The sequence below is a fragment of the Cetorhinus maximus genome, chromosome 21 (assembly GCF_964194155.1).
Source record: "Cetorhinus maximus chromosome 21, sCetMax3.hap1.1, whole genome shotgun sequence".
Taxonomy (NCBI): domain Eukaryota; kingdom Metazoa; phylum Chordata; class Chondrichthyes; order Lamniformes; family Cetorhinidae; genus Cetorhinus; species Cetorhinus maximus.
In genome coordinates, this window is record NC_135899.1 from 13,975,723 (window position 1) to 13,996,906 (window position 21,184).

General features: G+C 43.0%; 1 protein-coding gene across 2 annotated transcripts; it reads right to left on the bottom strand.

Annotated features, from left to right (window-relative positions):
* Positions 1–394: 394 nt before the first annotated feature.
* Positions 395–20,710, bottom strand: LOC144695692 (nuclear factor 7, brain-like). Of its 2 annotated transcripts, XM_078566640.1 has the most exons (6): positions 20,142–20,710; positions 18,718–18,813; positions 15,815–16,042; positions 8,504–8,526; positions 5,375–5,490; positions 395–1,732 (listed from the first exon to the last, which is right to left on the bottom strand). In XM_078566640.1, the coding sequence occupies exons 1-6, from the start codon at positions 20,544–20,546 to the stop codon at positions 1,203–1,205; spliced, it is 1,398 nt and encodes a 465-aa protein (XP_078422766.1). In that variant the 5' UTR covers positions 20,547–20,710; the 3' UTR covers positions 395–1,202. The 2 variants fall into 2 exon arrangements, with proteins under 2 accessions (XP_078422766.1, XP_078422765.1); XM_078566639.1 differs by lacking the exon at positions 8,504–8,526 and having other exon boundaries at positions 5,375–5,506; positions 15,808–16,042.
* Positions 20,711–21,184: the final 474 nt, after the last annotated feature.

Consider the following 21,184-nt stretch of genomic DNA (forward strand, 5'->3'; position numbering starts at 1 on the left):
CTCCCTCCTAAATGGCCTAGCAATCAATTCATTTCAAGAGCAATTAGGGACAGACAACAAATGCTGGCCACAATGTCCACATCCCATGAAAGAATACATTTTAAAAAAGGAGGTCCATTATGTCCATATGGCCTCTTTGAAAGGTCAATTAACTTAGTCCCACTCTTCTGCTCTTTTCGCAATGCTATACTAATTACACCCTTCATTTTAGTATAAGGAACCCATGTGTTAGATCACACCATGGATTTTGCAGCACAGGAGGCCATTCAGCCCATCATGCCTGTGCTAGCTCATCAAAAAATGCTATCAAAATAGTCCCACTGCCCTGATTTTTCCCTACAAATTTCCAAATTTTCTAGTTACAAATATATCATTTATCGACTGAATTTAAAAAAAAAAGATGGGATGTTTCCATAATGGATGTCAATTGTCAAACTGATATCACGATATCTTCAGCAGGCAAAGAGAACTTCGTGGATTAATCTGGGTAATTTCTGTCCTTCACCAACCAAGTGTAATGCGTCCATCTGTTATCCAACTAGTCGTCAGCAGAAAAGAAAATTAGGCAGGCTTTAATATGAATGGCTGATTCACTATTGCCTGCTTTATGGTATTGCCCAAGTGCAATTTCACTCTTTGTTATCTCTGAAGGTCATCCCATGGCCTCAGGTCTACCTGGGTGAAATGGTTCTTGGGCGGGAGTGCAAAACAGGTGAAACGGAATCGGCTGCCTATTATTCTTTCACATTTGGTTAAATTTATTTTAATACAGTTGAGTTATGGAAGACCATTAACTTATCAAGCATTTAGCAAAGTGCCCAAGACAAATTTCTACCCAAAAATGTTAATGAGGAAGGCAAGCTAGCCATCCCTAGATTTTTGCAGGGTTGTTCCCAATCACTTTCCCGACCTTTTGTGGAAGGTTTGATCTGGGGAAACTCCGCAGAAATTCAAGACCTTCCAGAGTGTTGAACAGACTAACTTCTGGATCTTATTGTAAGATGGGCAATATCAAATTTCAGTGACTTCAATTAGAATTAAAATTACAGGAGATGTATAATGGGCAACTAATTGGATATCGTCCAACTTACACCATCAGTAAAAGTTAGAATGACTTTATCCTGCTTTAATCCTGATTACAAATGCGTTTATCCTTATGTATGAGCTGATGAAAGCTCTCCCTCCTTAACACTAAGTATTTCTTACAATTGTAAGGAGACGAGTTTTAGTGAATTAGCCTTGCAGCCAGTGCTGAAATAAGGGTAGAGTTCTTCACTGAACGTATCAGAGAAAGTGTAAAGATGGGACATGTCATCTGCATTGCAAAATGTCACCTGTCCCCCCTCATAGTCCAAATAGATTCCCAATTTCTTGGGCCTCACACTGACAGGAAGGTGGGTAGGGGGCGAGCTGAGAGCTTTATAACCATCCTGCCAACATAGTCCAACGGCCCACACTCCAGCCTTGGGTTCCAGGGGGAAATCTCCCTTCCTTGGGACAGACGCCCTCGCCACGCCCAACACCCAGAAGGTGCAGCCGCTCACATCCACTTCCCAGTAGTGCCGCCCAGAAGTGAATCCCTCGGAGCCCAGAATGGAGCGCCGGTTGCTGAACTTCTTCGGGTGGGGAAGAACCATCTGCGCTGTCTCACCACGTTTTACCTGGGTCAAGTCATCGGAAAGTTTGAGGTTCGGATGTGCAGTCATTGGATCCAGAGTCAGGGAACTGGGAGCTTTAAAAAAAATGAATGTTACTGGTGAGATAAAAGTTTTGGATATGTTTTCTTTGTTAAAAAAGTGCATTTAATTGTATATACAGCGAAGTTCACAAAACACGAAAAGTCCATTTACACCACTTGACCTCCAGTAGATACAATCCTATTTGCATTGCGGCTAATTCTGACTTTGGATGATAATGTACAATGGTTGACATCAATTTAACCGCCCGTTATGCACAAAATGGAAATAAAGATCTGCAGAGAAGTGTAACCAGTTGCTAAATTCTCCTCGGCTGCTTTTATACTTTCACCCAAAATTACACTTTGGGGGCAGAACATGACTGTGAAATGGTGCAAAACTGGCGGTAGTGAGTTGGCAGCTTGCTTATCAGCTCTCCTGATTTCTATTATCATTGAAGTCAACCAAAATAAAAATCAACAGTGGTGCAAAATGGCCTTCCTGCTTGCTATGACCCATTTACACTATCACCCCAAATCACTATCACCCTTCCGTGTGTCCAAATCAAACATGCCTTTCATTGGCGTGTTTAATTTTGACACACGGAAGCGAACATTGCACGATCAGTGAAGCAATGCAGACAAGAATTGAAGCTGCAGAGTTGTGGCTTTTGAGGCCAATGATGAAGATACCTTGGGCAAGTGAGACTTCTCCAACAAAGAGAGGTGCTAGTGAAATCTGAGACCAAAAGAACTCTGCTGACCAGGATCAGGAAGAGACAGTTGGAATTTCTTGGACATGAAATAAGAAATCATGATTTAGAAAGTCTGATGATTACAGGAAAGATCGATGGCATAAGAGATCAAAGTAGACAAACAACGATTTATCTAAAGAGCCTCGCAAACTGGATGAATGTACCACCAACGCCTCCACAGTAACATTAACATGGAGATCCATGTTCGCCAATGCCCTCTCGGGGCATGGTACCTGAAGAAAGAGAATGGTGTTTAAGAAGAATTCTGCCCATGCAAGGCCCCAATGGTTGGAAAAGTGTGCATCATAGGGGTTTATTGCAACTACTGCCTGCTAGACATACCACCCAATATTCAGGTCTGTTAAGAAAATGATAAAAGCCGCTTTGTTTTACCACATTATAGGAATACTATAAAGCCAAAGATCTGTGAGCCTATCTCCCAAGGAGTTTGATCCATTTCGACTCCAGGATACCTTCTAGCCTGATTTAGATAAAAGCAAAAAATTGCGGATGCTGGAAATCCAAAACAAAAACAAAAATACCTGGAAAAACACAGCAGGTCTGACAGCATCTGCGGAGAGGAACACAGTTAACGTTTCGAGTTCGTATGACTCGTCAACAGAACTAAGGAAAAATAGAAGAGAGGTGAAATATAAGCTGGTTTAAGGGGGTGTGGGACAGGTAGAGCTGGATAGAGGGCCAGTGATAGGTGGAGATAACCAAAAGATGTCATCGACAAAAGGACAAAGAGATGTTGAATGTGGTGATATTATCTAAGGAATTTGATAATAGGTGACATTAAGGGTAGAAAGCAGGACGAGCGAGGTAAAGATAGCCCTAGTGGGGGTGGGGTGGGGGGAAGGGATCGAATAGGCTAAAAGGTAGAGATAAAACAATGGATGGAAATACATTTAAAAATAATGGAAATAGGTGGGAAAGGGAAAATCTATATAAATTATTGGAAAAAAGGGGGATCGGAAAGGGGGTGGGGATGGAGGAGAGAGTTCATGATCTAAAATTGTTGAACTCAAGATTCAGTCCGGAAGGCTGTAAAGTGCCTAGTCGGAAGATGAGGTGCTGTTCCTACAGTTTGTGTTGAGCTTCACTGGAACAATGCAGTAGGCCAAGGATGGACATGTGGGCATGAGAGCAGGGTGGAGTGTTAAAATGGCAAGCGACAGGGAGGTCTGGGTCAGGCTTGCGGACAGACCAAAGTTGTTCTGCAAAGAGGTCACCCAGTCTGCGTTTGGCCTCTCCAATGTAGAGGAAACCGCATTGGGAGCAGCGAATGCAATAGACTAAATTGAGGGAAGTAGAAGTGAAATGCTGCTTCACTTGAAAGGAGAGTTTGGGGCCTTGGACAGTGAGGAGAGGGGAAGTAAAGGGGCAGGTGTTGCACCTTCTGCGGTTGCATTGGAAGGTGCCGTGGGAGGGGGTTGAGGTGTAGGGGGTGATGGAGGTATCAACAATTTCCAGTTCCCTGGCCCCAACCACCTCCTCTTCACCAAGGACGTCCAATCCCTCTACACCTCCATCCCCTACCGGGATGGTCTGGTGGCTCTCCGCTTCTTCCTTGAACAGAGGCCCGAACAATCCCCATCCACCACTACTCTCCTCCGTCTGACTGAACTTGTTCTCACACTGAACAATTTTTCCTTTAACTCCTCTCACTTCCTCCAAATAAAAGGTGTGGCTATGGGTACCTGCATGGGTCCCAGTTATGCCTGTCTCTTTATGGGGTATGTGGAACACTCCTTGTTCCAGTCCTACTCAGGCCCCAACCCACAACTCTTTCTCCGGTACATCGATGATTACTTCGGTGCTGCTTCATGCTCTCTTCTGGACCTGGAAAAATTTATTAATTTTTTTTTTACTTCCCCTTTCCTCACCGTCCAAGGGCCCAAACACTCCTTTCAAGTGAAGCAGCATTTCACTTGCACTTCCCTCAATTTAGTCTATTGCATTTACTGCTCCCAATGCGGTTTCCTCTACATTGGAGAGACCAAACGCAGACTGGGTGACTGCTTTGCAGAACACTTTCGTTCTGTCCGCAAGCATGACCCAGACCTCCCTGTCGTTTGCCATTTCAACACTTCACCCTGCTCTCATGCCCACATGTCCATCCTTGGCCTGCTGCATTGTTCCAGTGAAGCTTAACGCAAACTGGAGGAACAGCACCTCATCTTCTGACTAGGCACTTTACAGCCTTCCGGGCTGAATATTGAGTTCAACAACTTTAGGTCATGAACCCTCTCCTCCATCCCCACCCCCTTTCCGATCCCCCTTTTTTCCAATAATTTATATAGATTTTTCTTTTCCCACCTATTTCCATTATTTTTAAATGTATTCCCATCCATTTTTTTAGCTCTACCTTTTAGCGTATTTCGATTCCTTCCCCCCACCCCACCCCTACTAAGGCTATCTTTACCTTGCTCGTCCTGCTTTCTACCCTTAATGTCACCTATTATCAAATTCCTTAGATAATATCACCACGTTCAACACCTCTTTGTCCTTTTGTCGATGACATCTTTTGGTTATCTCCATCCATCACTGGCCCTCTTTCCAGATCTACCTGTCCCACACCCCCTTAAACCAGCTTATATTTCACCTCTTTTCTATTTTTCCTTAGTTCTGTTGAAGAGTCATACGGACTCGAAACGTTAACTGTGTTCCTCTCCGCAGATGCTGTCAGACCTGCTGAGTTTTTCCAGGTATTTTTGTTTTTGAACCTGATTTAGATGTCTGATTTACCAACCGTAATCCGCTGGCACCCACACTAAACCAGCAATAGTTTTCACTTTGCCACTGAAAGTGGCATGACTTCAGTACTGTCCAGCCATCTATGCCCAGTAAGCCCATTAACAGTCTGTATCTTTGTGTTGTTAAGTAAAGCGTGTTTTTGTTATATCTCAAGTAGGAACAGAGGAGTCTAATTTAGCTTTACCTGGATGGATGATCCTTAGCATCCGTCTCCATGTGATATACTGTAGTGGCCCAACGAGTTCAGCCAGATTGAGCTCAATGGAAACTTTGGTGGGTTTCTTGAATTTAACATCACACCTGTATGAATAATGAGCTAGATGTTTATTTCTTACTGAATAGTTTAATCCCATGGCTTGTGAATGTATATAAGTGTCGACCGTGTTTTCCCTCTTTGATTTGGTCAATCACATGAAAAAACTACATAAAACCTTGTAGTATTTACAGTCCCTTTAGATTGTCTCTCCAATCGTTTGAAGCTACCTCCATATTATTTAAGCGTAGGTGTGACTTATTAAGTCACGCAATGTTTGAGCAGCAGTGCACAAACGTTTACATTCTTATAGCGCCTTGAACGTAATAAAATGTCCCATATAAATAAAATGGCACTTATAAATAGCACTTTTAAAATGGACCATATAAAAAAAATGGCGCTTTACAGGAACATTATAAAATTAAGTATGACACCAAGCTATGTAAGGAGATATTATGTCAGGCAACCAAAGACTTGGTCAAAGAGGTAGGTTTTAAGGAATGGCTTCCAGGAGGAATGGGAGGTGGAGAGGCGGAGAGGTGTAGGGAGGGAGTTCCACAGCTTGTGGCCTAAGTAATCGAAGGCACGGCCACCAAAGGTGGAGCGATTACAAGGAGCAATCGAGAATTAAATTACTCTGTTGATCCTTGGGTAGCGTTGTGCCTTTGTCCATTGTACTGCCTGCAGTTCATCCTGGTGCACCCACCTGGTGCCCAATATTAAATCCACTACTCTGAAAAAGGCCTAAGCCCCTGTCATTATACCACAAGACTAAACCACAGCAGCATCCATCCAATCATGTGTCTTCATGCTCCACAACCCCATTCCAGCCAATCACGGCTTTGGCACGTAGATCTTTGTTTTTCAGCCGCTCTACAATTTCCCCTTGTTCGGCAGTTAATGATGATCTTCAAACTAACAGCCACTCCTACTGCACAGAGCTCCTAACATAACATGATTCTCCAAACTAATTCTAACGAAAACATCTGTACTTTAGCAGCTTTAATAAAAACTGCAACTGAGCGACCTTTAATACTGAAAAATGATAAAAGGGGCTCATATTTATTTATATTGCAACATATAACAAGCGTCCTATAATATGAGATAAAGCAGAGATGGGTTTATGTCTCAAAATGGCCCTCTGTCCTTTAGCTTGCAACAACCACCACCGATCATTCTCCACCTTCAAGGAGGATATTTGAAGATCAGTCAGGCCTTTAGTTATTTAACTTTTCTAACCTAGTCCCTCTAAATGCCCTGTTAGGCCCACATTTTTACAAGTGTCACACTAGTGCGGGCGAAATTTCCCACATACAACACAAACCTATCTTTCTACTGTATACGAGTATTAACCTGAAATGAATTATAACAAAATCATTATCTACCCATCCGTCTCTCCCTCCGCTGGAGCAGTGACTACACTAAGGGTCACTTCACTAGCTGGGAAGTGCTTTGTGAAGACCTCAGGTAGTGGAAGCACTTTATAAATGCAAGTTCTTTCTATTCTTTGCACATCTATAGCTAAAGGTATATTACATTTAGACATCTTGCAGGGAAATTGTACTTCCGGTTGCTGCGATTTTCATACTTATGACAATACCATTATAATAAATTCTTATGTCCTCGTAGATTGTGCAATTACAAAGTGCTGCTCACTTGCACCATCCACCTCCTCAAACTAGGCTGCAAAGAATCTCCGACTCATCGACCAACTTTACTCCCCAGCTTCTCAAATGGCTAACAGTCTTTTCATTTCACACTAAGTAACAATAACACATCAAAGTCTTATGGAAAAATAAGGACGGCTTCCAAATTAGGACTGACTGACCCCCGTGTGCTGGTGTCTAATTCTTCCCGATCTACAGTGAGGGTGTAGAGTTGGGTGGACCAAAAAGCCTGTAACTGTGTTGTACATTAAAACACGTAAATCTAAGTAATTTACCCACTGTTAACTTTCAAGAGAAAGGTAGGACAGGAGAACAACCACCTTGCTGGAAGTTTCGAATTCAAAGTGGAAGGGAACAGGTTAGCGAATGGGAAGTCAAAAACCTTGATTTTCTTTTTTTGTCAGGAAGATATAATAATTTTCATAATGTTATTGGACTTTATTGTAAAGTGCAGTAAGAGTGGGGTCTGTGTCTATGAGTCTGTGTGTGCGTTTTAATTGAATTAAAGGCAGCTGGTCTGAAGGCTTTGATATATCAGAAGATAAACTAGGTTTGAACTGTTAAGTAGATAAACATGGTGAAGTTTTAGAATGCAAGGTGTAAAGGGAACATGTACATTTTTAAATAAACCAGGCTAGGTTGAATTTAAAAGAGGGGGTGAAATGTTTCACCTAGCCAGGAGAAGGTAAGAAACAGTGTGTTTATTTTTCCCAAAGATTACTGGAAAAATTGGTGCTATGATAATTTTTTATTATTAAAGAGGTAAAGTCCAAAGACATAGTGAAACAATGGGAATTTGCATTCAAAGGGAAAAACATATATAAAGGAGTGAAGACTGTGTGCAAGGCTGGCATTCCAAGATATAACAAGTGTGAAAAGTCTCCAGCCTCTGTGCCCAAACCGCTGAACTGAAGTTAAGAAAACTCACTTTGAATTCAGCTGTTCAGGGCATTGTGTTACTTTGTCTGGGTCTTTTAAAATATATGTATTTTTACTGTTGCCTTAACGGGGGTGTAACTAGGAGTTAGATTAATCAGGGGAGCTAGAAGTTATTATAGTAGTAATTTGTAAACCTATGCATGTGCTTGAAATCAATTTTTTATTTAATGAAGGTTTAATTTAGTTTTTTAAGAAACCTATAAGACTTGGTGGCCTTCTTTTTACTGAATTCAATGTCCGCATCTCGAAATAAGTGCAAATTGTTGTAACAGCTGCTTCAAGATTCCCTCTGGGATTTGGGCAGCTTGGCATTTACCATCTGCCTGCCATAACATTTTGTGAAAAAAAACTATGTGGAAAGCAAAACATTTTCCATAAAATTACATTTGACTGCCGATAATGGTTCGTTAATATTCCACATTTAGATTTACAAATATATTAATAAATTCCATACCTGTCGATGATGGATTTAGCTATCTACAAAAGAAGTGAAATGTTGTCAGCAAAACTTGTAAATCATTTCATATATATATTAAAAATATCTGGTAAAAGCTGTGCCCTTCCTGCCCATAGACTTATTTCCTTTTGTCTGGACTTTGCATTTCTGTGAACAATCTCAATGTTAACATTTACCATTTGAGCATCATAATGTGAAACTCTGGCCATTAGATGGTTCTGTGCTATCTAGCTATCTACCGATCTATCTGAAATATTCGTCAACAGACAAACAGACAAACCATAAGCGTTTTTCAAGTATATTCTTTATAGCCATACCCATCATATATTTAGTGCAGATTATCATCCTGTGATATTATTGCAAGTAAAATGCATATTGCAATTAAAATTAAATCTCAGTTAGACTATAGTACCCTGAAACCCATTCCAGTTGCCCCAGAACTATTATTATACAGTTCATTTGAAAACTGACATCAGTGCCTCATTCCTTTCTCTATAGCCAGTCAAGTCCCAGCTTTCTATGGCTACTGAGTCCATTCATCTCCAGATGGTATCTCACTCTGAAAGTGATTTATCGATAATGCATAAGCCCTGCTATCCTGATATCTAATAAAATCTGCAGATGATACAAAACTTGGAAGTTTGAGGAGGCTAGTGTAGAACTCCAAAAGGACCCAGGCAGGTTGTTACAATGGGCAGACAAATGGCAGATGAAATTTGATACAGAGCAGGTGACGAGAGCAGGGACTGCAGGAAGGATGGGCGAACTGACCACGGCACCATGGTACAGGGAGACATTCAAGTGGGGGGGGAGGAAAAAGGAATGTAGCAATGGTAGGGGACAGTATAATTAGGGGGAGAGATACTGCGCCCTGTAGCCACGAGTGTGAGTCCCGAAGGCTGTGTTGCCTGCCCAGTGCCAGGGTTAAGAACACCCCCTCAGGGCTGGAGAGGAACTTGGAATGGGAGGGGTGGGATCCAGTTGTCATCGTCCACGTTGGTACCAACGACATCGATAAGACTAGAAAGGAGGTTTTGCTGAAAGAATTTGAACAGTTAGGAGCTAAATTAAAAATCAGAACCTCCAAGGTAATAATCTTGGGATTACTACCTGAGTCACAGGCAAACTGGCATAGGGTAAATAAAGTCAAGGAGTTAAGTGTGTGGCTCAAAGTTCAACGTGGGAGGAATGGGGTAGAAGGGAGCTGTCCCAGTGGGACAGGATTCAGTTGAACCACGTTGGTACCAATGTCCTGGTGAATTGAATACGATTGTAGAGAGAGCTTTAAACTAAATAGGGGGTGGGGGGGAAGGTTCTGGAGAGGGGATAGGTAGGCTTACAAAGCAAAAGGATATGGCAGCATTGCAGGGCAGCTATTTAGGTAATGATACCCAGAGTGTGACAGGAAGGGACAGAGTGTACAAACATTAAAAAAAAAGCAGCAAATAGGGTCAAAGGGGGAAAAATGGTAAAAAGGCAAAATTAATGGCTCTTTACTTAAATGCACGTAGTATTCAAAACAAAATAAATGAATTAATGGCACAAATAGAGGTTAATGGGTATGATCTTATAGCCATTATGGGGACACAGTTACAAAGAGATCAAAGCTGGGAACTAAATATTCAGAGGTATGTGACTTTTCGAAAGGACAGGCAGAATGGAAAGAGTGGTGAGGTAGCTTTGTTAGTCTGAGATGGAATAAGTATGATGATCTTGGATCGAAAGATGTAGAAACCATATGGGTGGAGATACAAAATAACAAGGGGAAGAAGACATTGGTGGGAGTAGTCTATAGGCCCCCTAACAGTAGCTATACTGTAGGACAGAGAATAAATCAGGAGATAATGAGGGTATGTAAAAAAGGTAGTACATTAATCATGGGCGACTTTAATCTTCACGTAGATCGGGAAAATCAAATTGGCAGAGGTAGCCATGAGCCGGAATTCATTGAGTGTATTTGGGACAGATTCCTAGAACAATATGTTGTGGATCCAATCAGAGATCAGGCTATTTTGGATCTGGTAATGTGTAATGAACCAGGTTTAATAAATGATCTCAGAGTAAAATATCCCATAGGAAACAGTGACCATAACATGGTAGAATTTAGCATTCAGTTTGAGAGTGAGAAACTTGGTCAGAAACAACTGTGCTAAACTTAAGTAAGGGTAATTACAAAGGAATGAGGACAGAGTTGGCTGGAGTGGACTGGGAACGGAGTTTAGCAGAAAAAATGGTTGATAAACAATGGCAGATGTTTAAGAAAATAGTTCATGACTCCCAACAAAGATATATCCCAGTGAGGAAGGAGGATTCTAGGAAGGGGATAAACCAACCAAGGTTAACTAGAGAAGTTGAGGAAAGTATCAAATTGAAAGAAAAAAACATACAATGTGGCAAAGATTAGTGGTAAGCCAGAGGATTGGGAAGGTTTTAAAAACCAACAAAAGATGACCAAAAAAAAGAGGGAGAAAATAAACTTTAAGGGTAAACTAGCAAGTAATATAAAAATGGATAGTAAGAGCTTCTTTAAATATATAGAAAGGAAGAGCGAGGCCAAAGTGAACATAGGCCACTTAGAGATTGAGGCTGGGGAAATAATAATGGGGAGCCAGAAAATGGCAGAGGAGTTGAATAAATACTTTGCATCAGTCTTCATGATAGACACAAATAGCATTCCAAAAATACCAAATAATCAAGGGGCAAAATGGGGAGAGCAATTAAAAACAATAACGATCATGATAAAAAAAAGTACTGGGGAAACTAATGGGGCTAAAGGCCGATGAGTCCCCTGGACCTGATGGGTTGCATCCTAGGATATTAAAGGAAGTAGCTACAGAGATAGTGGATGCTCTGGTAGTAATCATTGAATAATCCTTAGATTCTGGAAAAGTCCCAGAAGATTGGAAAACTGCCAATGTAACACCCTAATTCAAAAAGGGAGGGAGACAAAAAACAGTTAATTATAGGCCAGTTAGCTTAACATCTGTCATTGGGAAAATGTTAAGTCTATTACAAAGGATATAATAGCAGAGTATTTAGAAATACATAATATAATCAAGCAGAGTCAGCATGGCTTCATGAAGGGGAAATCATGCCTGGCAAATTTATTAGAATTCTTTGGGGAGGTAACAAGCAGGATAGATAAAGGGGAACCAGTAGATGTAATATATATGGATTTTCAAAAGCCATTCAATAAGGTACCGCACATAAGGCTATTTAATAAGATAAAAGCCTATGGTGTTGGGTTAGTATATTAGCATGGATAGATGATTGGCTAACTAATAGAAGGCAGAGAGTTGGGATAAGGGGGGCATTTTCAGGATGGCAACCTATAACTAGTGGAGTGCCACAGGGATCAGTGCTGGGGCCACAATTATTTACAATATATATTAATGACTTGGATGAAGGAAGTGAATGTACTATCGCTAAGTTTGCGAATGACTACAAAAATAGTTGGGAAGGCAAGTTGTGAGGATGACACACAGAGTCTGCAGAGGGATATAGACAGGTTAAGACTGTAGAAAGCTGCAGCACAGAGGGATCTGGAGTTCCTCGTGCATGAATCACAAAAAGCTAACATACAAGTTCAGCAGGTAATAGGGAAGGCAAATGGAATGTTGGTTTTTATTTCAAAGGGAATGAAGTATCAAAATAGGGAAGTCTTGCTAAAACTATACAAGGCACTAGTTAGACCACACCTAGAATACTGTGAACAGTTTTGGTTCCCTTATCTAAGGAAAGATATACTGGTATTGGAGGCAGTCCAGAGAAAGTTCACTAGGTTGATCTCAGGTATGGGAGAATTTTCTTATGAGGAGAGGTTGAGTAGTTTGGGCCTGTACTCATTGGAGTTTAGAGGAATGAGAGGCGACCTTATTGAAACATATTTATATTCTTAGGGGGCTTGATAGGGTAGATGCTGAGAGGTTGTTTCCCCTTGTGGGAGAGTCTAGGACCAGAGGGCATAATCTCAGAGTAAGGGGTCGCCCGTTTAAGACAGAGATGAGGAGGAATTTCTTCTCTCAGAGGGTAGTGAATCTGTGAAATTCTTTACTGTAGAGGGCTGTAGAGACCGGGTCGTTAAGTGTATTCAAGGCTGAGATAGATTTTTTAATCAGGAAGGGAATCAAGGGTTATTGGGAAAAGGCAGGAAAGTGGAGTTGACGATTATCAGATCAGCCATGATCTCATTGAATGGCGCAGCAGACTCAATGGGCTGAATGGCCTACTTCTGCTGCCATGTCTTATGGCCTTATAGTGTGCAGTGATTCATTTTGGTAGGAGGAACGTGGAGGGATGATACAAAATACAGGCTACATTTCTTAAAGGGTTTCAAGGGCAAATGGTGTATATGTGCATAAATCTTTGAAGGTGGCAGGACAGGTTAAGAGTGTGGTCAATAAAGCATACAAACATCCTAGGCTTTATTAGAGTACAAAGGCATGGAGGTTATGTTAAACTTGTCCGGAACGCTAGTTCAGCCTCAAGTGGAGTGTCGTGTCCAGTTCTGGGCACCACACTTTGGGAAGGATGTGAAGGCATTTGAAAGAGTGCAGAAAAGATTTGCCAGAATGGTTCCAAGGCTGAAGGGCTTCAGTTACATAGATAGATTGGAGAAATTGGGGCTGTTTTCCTCGCACAAGAAGGTTTAAAGGAGATTTGGTAGAGGTATTCTGAATCATGAGAGGTCTGGACAAAGTAGATAGAGGGAAACTGTTCCATTGGTGGAAGTATCGAGAGCCAGAGGGCATAGGTTTAAGGCCATTGGCAAAAGGAGCAATGGCGACAAGAGAAGAATCTTTTTCACCCAGCGAGTGGTCAGAGTTTGGATTGCGCTGCCTGAGTGTGTGGTGGAGGCAGGTTCAATCAAGGCATTATTCAAGAGGGAACTGGATCATTATCTGAAAAGGAAGAACGTGCAAGGTTATTGGCAGAAAGCAGGGGAATGGTGCTGGGTGAACTGTTCCTTCAGATAACCAGCACAGACAAGACTGGCAAATTAGGTTAAGGGATAGGTCAATAGAGATGCAGTGGCAAACATTTAAGGGGATATTTCAGAATACCAAGAATAGATACATTCCAAAGAGTAAGAAAAAGTCCAAGGGACAGACAGACCATTCGTGGTTAACTAGAAAGTTAGCATCAAACTTAAAGTAAAAATATATAATTGTGCAAAGATAACTGGAAGGCCAGAAGATTGAACAGAATATAAGGAACAGCAAAGAAAGACTAAAAGGTTAATAGCGAGGGAAAAATTAGAGTATGAGGGAAAGCTACCCAGAAATATAAAAACAGATAGCAAGAATTCCTATAAATATTTTAAAAAGAAACAAGTCAACAAAGTGAGCATCGGTCCTATAGAAAGTGAGCCTGGAGAATTGATAATGGAAAATAAGGAGATGGCAGATGAATTGAACAGGTATTTTGCATCAGTCTTCACTATAGAGGGTACAAGTAACATCCCAGAAGCAGCTATAAGTCAGCAAATGGAAGGGAGGGAGGAACTCAGGAAAATTACAATCCCAGAGAAGTGGTACTGAGTAAATTGTTGGAGCTGCAGTTGACAAGTGTCCGGGTCCTGATGGACTTCATCCTAGGTCTTAAAAGACGTGGCTAGTGAGACAGCTGATGCATTGGTTTTAATTTTCTGAAACTCCCCTAGATTCGGGAAAGGTTCCATTAGATTGGAAGATAGCAAATGTAACTCCATTATTCTAAAATGGAGGGAGACAGGAAGCGGGAAACTACAGGCCAGTTGGCTTAACATCTCTCATCGGGAAAATGTTAGAAGCTATTATTAAAGAAGCTATAGCAGGGCACTTGGATAAGTTCAAGGTCATCAGGCAGAATCAACATGGTTTTGTGAAAGGGAAATCATGTTTAACCAACTTATTGGAGTCCTTTGAGGAAGTAACGTGTGTTGTGGATAAAGGGGAGCTGGTAGATGTACTGCACTTAGATTTCCAGAAGGCATTTGATAAAATGCCACATCTAAGGTTATTGCGAAGATAAAAGCTTATGGTATAGGGGGCAACATATTTGCATGGATGGAAGATTGGCTGGCTAATAGGAAGCAGAGAGTAGGCATAAATGGGTCTTTTTCAGGTTGGTAATATGTAATGAGTGGTGTGCCACAGGGTTCAGTGCTGGGACCTCAACTGTTTACAATTGACATAAATGACTTGGATGAAGGGATGGATGTCAAATTTGCTGATGACACAAAGATAGGTAGGCAAGTAAGTCATTAAGAGGACATAAGGAGGCTACAAAAAGATATAGATAGGTTAGGTGAATAGGCAAATATCTGGTAAATGGAGTATAATGTGCAAAAATGTGAAATTGTCCATTTTGGCAGGAAGAATAAAAGAGAGACATATCATCTAAATGGTGAGAGATTGCAGAGCTCTGAGATGCAGAGGGATCTAGGTGCTTTAGTGCATGAAAAACAAAAGGTTAGTATACAAGTACAGCAAGTAATTAGGAAAGCTAATAAAATGTTATCATTTATTGTGAGGGGAATTGATTACAAAAGGAGGGAGGCTGTGCTTCAGTTACACAGGGCACTGGTGAGACCACATCTGGACTACTGTGTACTGTATTGGTCACCATATTTAAGGAAGGATGTAAACGCATTGGAAACAGTTCAGAGAAGGTTTACCAGACTAATATCTGGAATGGGTGGGTTGTCTTATGAGGAAAGGTTGGACAGGCTAGGCTTGTATCCGCTGGAGTTTAGAAGAGTAAGAGGCAACTTGATTGAAACATATAAGATCCTGAGGGGACTTCACAGGGTGGATGTGGAGAGGATGCTTCCTCTTGTGGGAGAATCTAGAACTAGGGTCACGGTTTAAAAATAAGGGGTTACCTATTTAAAATGGAGATGAGGCAAAATTTTTTTCTCTGAGGGCTGAGAGTTTTTGGAATTCTTTTCCTGAAAAGCTGGTGGAAGCAGAGTCTTTGAATGTTTTTAAGGCAGAGGTGGATAGATTCTTGGTAAGCAAGGGGGTGATAGGGTATCGGGGGTAGGCGGGATGCAAATTTGAGGTTACTATCAGTTCAACCATGGTCTTATTAAATGGCGGAGCAGGCTCGAGGGGCCGAATAGCCTGCTCCTGCTCCTTTGTTGGTATTTACATAAGTTTGTACAATGGGATGAATGGCCTCCTCCTGTGCTGTAACCATTCTGTGATTCTGTTTTGTTTCACAGTTTAACTCACGTATTCATTTCTACAATAGCCAGCAATATTCAACCTGAGCCACTTTTGCTAATCCTCTGTTGTTTTCACCTCGGTATTGCTGACTGCTTACCTTCAGTAATTCCATCTCTTGCAGACTCAATGTCTCCTCGATATTTGTTATTAATCGGCTGATCGAATCACTTTCCTTGGAAGTTTCCTTCATATTTTCCTCTAATTGTAGAATAAGCTCTTCCTTCTCTTTAAACTTAATCATGAGGTTCCGTTCTTCCTCTACCAGGAAGTTATGTAATTTAATAAATTCGGACTGGATGTGCTGCTGCTGTTTGTAAATTTCTTTCTGTTCAAATAAGTGGAAAGGTTTTAGTGATCAGAAGGAATGGGATCTCTTCGACCCACTGGTCCGAAATTTCTATACAACTGTCAAAGAATGAAAGATCACAAAAGTCACACCCTGGACGTCAGTTTGCCGAAAGCTTGCCAGAAACCTGGGGAAATTTTGGCATGGGCACAATCTGTCACCTTTTCTATTCGCCCCTCACCTTTTGGCAAGTTTGGCTTCTCTGCATTGCCTGTGTTGTGCTCCATCCATTGCAATCCCATTGTCAGTGTTACCTTCGCGGATACTTTAAACTGAGGCCGAGGGGTTGAAAGGCAGAGAAACGGCCTCAATTGCCCTGAGAAAGTTGACTCGTGCCAGGTAGTCCGGTGTAAAATGTTGCCACTCGCGGGCCCCGTTGATGCAGTTGCTGAGAGATCTAATTCATCTGGGGCGCAGGGTTTCGAACCCGCAACCTGTTAAATAGGAAGCGAGGGCTTCTCCCCCACCCCCACCGTTCACTGATCTCCATTGGCTCCCGGTCCAAAGCGTCAATTTTAAAATTCTCCTTGTTTTCAAACCCCTCCTTCTCTCTGTCACCTTCTCCAGGCCTATAACACCCAGACTCTACTCTGTCACCTTCTCCAAGCCTATATCACCCAGACTCTACATTGTCACCTCCCCCAGGTCTATATCACTCTACACTGTCACCTTCCCCAGGCCTATATCACCCAGACTCTACACTGTCACCTTCTCCAAGCCTATGTCACTCAGACTCTACACTGTCACCTTCTCCAAGCCTATGTCAATCAGACGCTACACTGTCACCTCCCCAGGCCTATATCACTCAGACTCTACACTGTCACCTCCCCCAGGTCTATATCACTCTACACTGTCACCTCCCCCAGGACTATATCACTCTACACTGTCACCACCCCCAGGTCTATATCACCCAGACTCTACACTGTCACCTCCCCCAGGTCTATATCACTCTACACTGTCACCTCCCCCAGGTCTATATCACTCTACACTGTCACCTTCCCCAGGCCTATATCACTCTACACTGTCACCTCCCCCAGGTCTATATCACTCTACACTGTCACCACCCCCAGGTCTATATCACTCTACACTGTCACCACCCCCAGGTCTATATCACTCTACACTGTCACCTTCCCCAGGCCTATATCACTCTACACTGTCACCTTCCCCAGGCCTATACCACTCTACACTGTCACCTTCCCCAGGTCTATATCACTCTACACTGTCACCTTCCCCAGGTCTATATCACTCTACACTGTCACCTTCCCCAGGTCTATATCACTCTACACTGTCACCACCCCCAGGTCTATATCACTCTACACTGTCACCTTCTCCAGGCCTATATCACTCAGACTCTACACTGTCACCTCCCCAGGCCTATATCACTCTACACTGTCATCTTCTCCAGGCCTATATCACTCAGACTCTACACTGTCATCTCCCCTAGCCCCATAACACTCAAACTATACATTCCCCCAATTCATGTCTCTTGCGCATCACTCCCCCCTGCCTCCCCGCAGCACATTTTCACTAACATTGGTGGCCCTGCGTTCAGCTGCTCAGAGCCTAAGCTCTGAAATTCACTCCCTAGCCCTTGCTGCTTCTTCACCTTTCTCCATTTCTAAGGTGCCCATTAAAACCTCTCTGAGCAAGCTTTTGGCCACCTTCCCTCATATCCCCTGTGTCACGTTTCGTTGGTTAACTCTCCTGTGAAGCGCTTTGGGTCATTATACAGCATTAAAGGCACGAATATAAGGACAAAATAAAAGCAAAATACTACGGATGCTGGAAATCTGATATAAAAACAGAAAGTGCTGGAAAAGGTCAGCAGGTCTGGCAGCATCTGTGGAGATAGAAACAGAGTTAGAGTTTGGAATCCAATGTGAATCTTCTTCAGAAACCAAGTTCAGCTCTGATGAAGAGTCATATAGACTCGAAACATTAACCCTGTTTCCCCCTTCACAGATGCTGCCAGGACTGCTGAGTTTTTCCAGCACTTTCTGATTTTGTATTGTATAAGCACAAGCTGTTTGTTATTGCCTGGACAGCTTAAAGTGGACCAACTCCTGGGGTGAGGGGAGCTCTAACAGCTAGGCCAATTCACCCAAGGTTCTGCTCAGCCGAATCCAACACTGCAGTACTGGTCTGAGGCAGTACAGATCCATGGCATTAATGGAACTGTTGCTAAAACAGCAACACATCATCAACAGAGCATGGGCGAAACATAAGGGTTTCCCTGGTATATCCTTTACAGGCATACCCATCATATACTTAGAGCAGGTTATTGCAAATACGACGCATATCACCAGTGTCACCCCTGTTCTAGGAGCGCGGCCAGATTGAAATACTTATCTGCAGTCCTGCCCGAATTTGGATGCAGATGGTGGTTACTTTTTTAGAGCTCGTTGACAGCCATGCAGCGTGCATACACCACAAAGTAATACATTGCTGCGCAAGGCCCTATTGATTTTCACAGGGATGCATCATCAGGTTGATGTCAACGGGAAGCTTAAAGAGCCAACAGCAAAGGGAACTTAAAAGTTAGGAACAGGGCAATCAGCATCCACCCCCCTCCCTCGCCAAGTGCTTACACATCATCCAGCTGATTGTCCTACCCGCCATGACACAAGATAACGATGAATATTTCAATACCTCACCTTTAGCTTGGCCTGCTCTGCTTTGTCCTCACTCTGGATTTTGGAATAGTCTTTCACTTGTGCTTGTAGAGATTCCTTCACCGCATTCAGCTTCTCCTGAAACAGAACGAGCTGCATGAAAACAAATGCTTGCACTGACGACTACTCCACTGTCACGGATGAATGCAGAGGCTGGTTAGGAGCAAGTTCTCCCAGGAAGACCTAGGTCATGTGCTAAGCAACTCACTTAGCAGAGGGCATTGGATTTAACCCCCCCCAGTCTTCTATTGGAGGATTAAATTAATCAATGCTCCCCTACCCAACCCGGACCCTCTGACCCATATAACCCACACAAAAACCGAAAGGCTTCCAGGATAGCATTTGGAGCGCAGTTACGACGCAATGAATCAATTTTAAATGTGGTAAGCATGTTTGATTCGCATTTTTTGACCACCATTCAAAACAGGATGAGGCCATTCAGCCCCTCCAGCCCAACCCACCACTCCATTAGGCCCTGGCTGCCCTGCGCCTCAACTCCATTTATCCGCCTTTGCTCCATATCCCTGGTTTTCCTGATCCGACAAAAATCTATCCAGCTCAGTGTTGACAGCTCCAATCCCCCCACATCCCCTGCATCCACAGCTTTGTTTGGACGGGTGGGGTGGGGTGGGAGTGTTACGGATTTCCACGGCCCTTTGAGTGAGGGAGTGCTTCTTTGACTTCCCTTCTGAATGACCTGGCTCCAATGTTAATATGTATGGCCCTTCCTCCTGAATTTCCTCAACCAGAGGGAATGGTTCCTCTGTATTTCCTCAATGGAGGTTTACCAGACTAATCCCGGCAGGATTTTGCCATGAGGAGAGATTGAGGAGACTGGGCCTCATTAGAAGAATGAGAGGTGGCCTCATCGAAGTGTACAAAATTCTTATGGGGCTTGACGGGGTTGGTGCAGGAAGGATGTTTCCCCTGGCTGTGGTGGTGGGGAAGGGGGAGTCTAGAACCAGGGGACACGGTTTCACAATAAAAGGCAGGCCATTTAGGACTGAGATGAGGAGGAATTTCTTCAGTCAGAAGGTGTGAAATCCTTGGAGTTCTCCACTCCAGAGGACAGTGGAGGGTCAGTCATTCAGTGTGTTCAAAGCAGAGATTGATGGGTTTCTAGCTACCAATGATATCAAAGGATATGGGGATGGCACGAGAAGATTGTGTTGAGGTAATAGATCAGGCATGATCTAGTGAAATGGTGCAGCAGGTTCGAGGGGCTGAACGGCCGATGCCTATGATCCTATCTAATCCCTTTCACATCTGTTGGGATAAATGGAGGTACAGCACACCAGGCACCTTCCAGGTCGTGCAATGGATGCCCTCGTTGCCCATGAGTTGGTTTTAAGGTGAAGCAGGACGTCAGTGAGACAGGTAACATGGACAGGATAGGAATGCATTACCTTCCACATCTCCACCGCTTCCTGCAAGGGTCTGACTGTGTGGTTCTCGTGATCCCGGGACGTTCTGCAGATCACACAGATCGCACTTTGATCTTCTTCGCAAAACATTTTGATTCTTTCGTCGTGCTTTTCGCAGTGGTGGGCCTGGCTCTGACTGAGAGTTAGACCCTGAATGGTCTTCACTATGTTGGACAGCAAGTGGTTGGTCCTGACGCTCCTCTCGGGGAAGCGCTGTCTGCACTGCGGGCAGCTGGCCACTCCGGCCATCGCCTCCCAGTGCTGGAAAATACAGGCGCGGCAGAAGTCATGGCCGCAGTCCAGCATCACCGGGTCCCTGTAAAAATCTCGGCAGAGTGAACAGGTCGCCTGAGATTTCGCCTTCTCTAGTTCCTTTGCAGACGCCATGTCACCAGCGGCTGGCTCCCTACTTTCGGTCTCAATGCAAATCGAGGGAGTGTTCACTTCGTGCTCAAGGGAGCATTGCCGGAATCGGCAGAGGAGGCGTGTTCCCTGGAGATAACTCTTCTGGCACGCTTTATATTTACATTTGTTAATCGTCAGTGGACAGGTTCACATTTTCCCACATTTTACTCCACTCTGCCAAATTTTTGTCCACTTACTTAGACTATCCAAATCCCTTTGGCCACTCCACGTCCTCTTGACACTTTAGATAAAAGCAGAAATACTGCGGATGCTGGAAATCTGAAACAAAAGCAGAAAATGCTGAAAAAAAAACTGAACAGGTCTAGCAGCATCTGTGGGGAGAGAATTCCAGTCCCTCGCTTCCCTACCTATCTTTGTGTATGGCTGCTTAAAGACAATAGCATTTTGGTTAGTGACAAGGAAAGAATGTGTTACACAAAAATCAGCCCAGGTAGCTGTGAACATCAGTTATAGGGGATTTCGAACTCAACACTAAAGGGCTTTGAACATTATATGAATGTTATTGGTCAATACATTGCAATTTCCACATAGTGCAAGTTCATTTGACTTCCTTTACTGACGCAAAGAGCACATTACCACCTGTAGACATGATGTTGTGC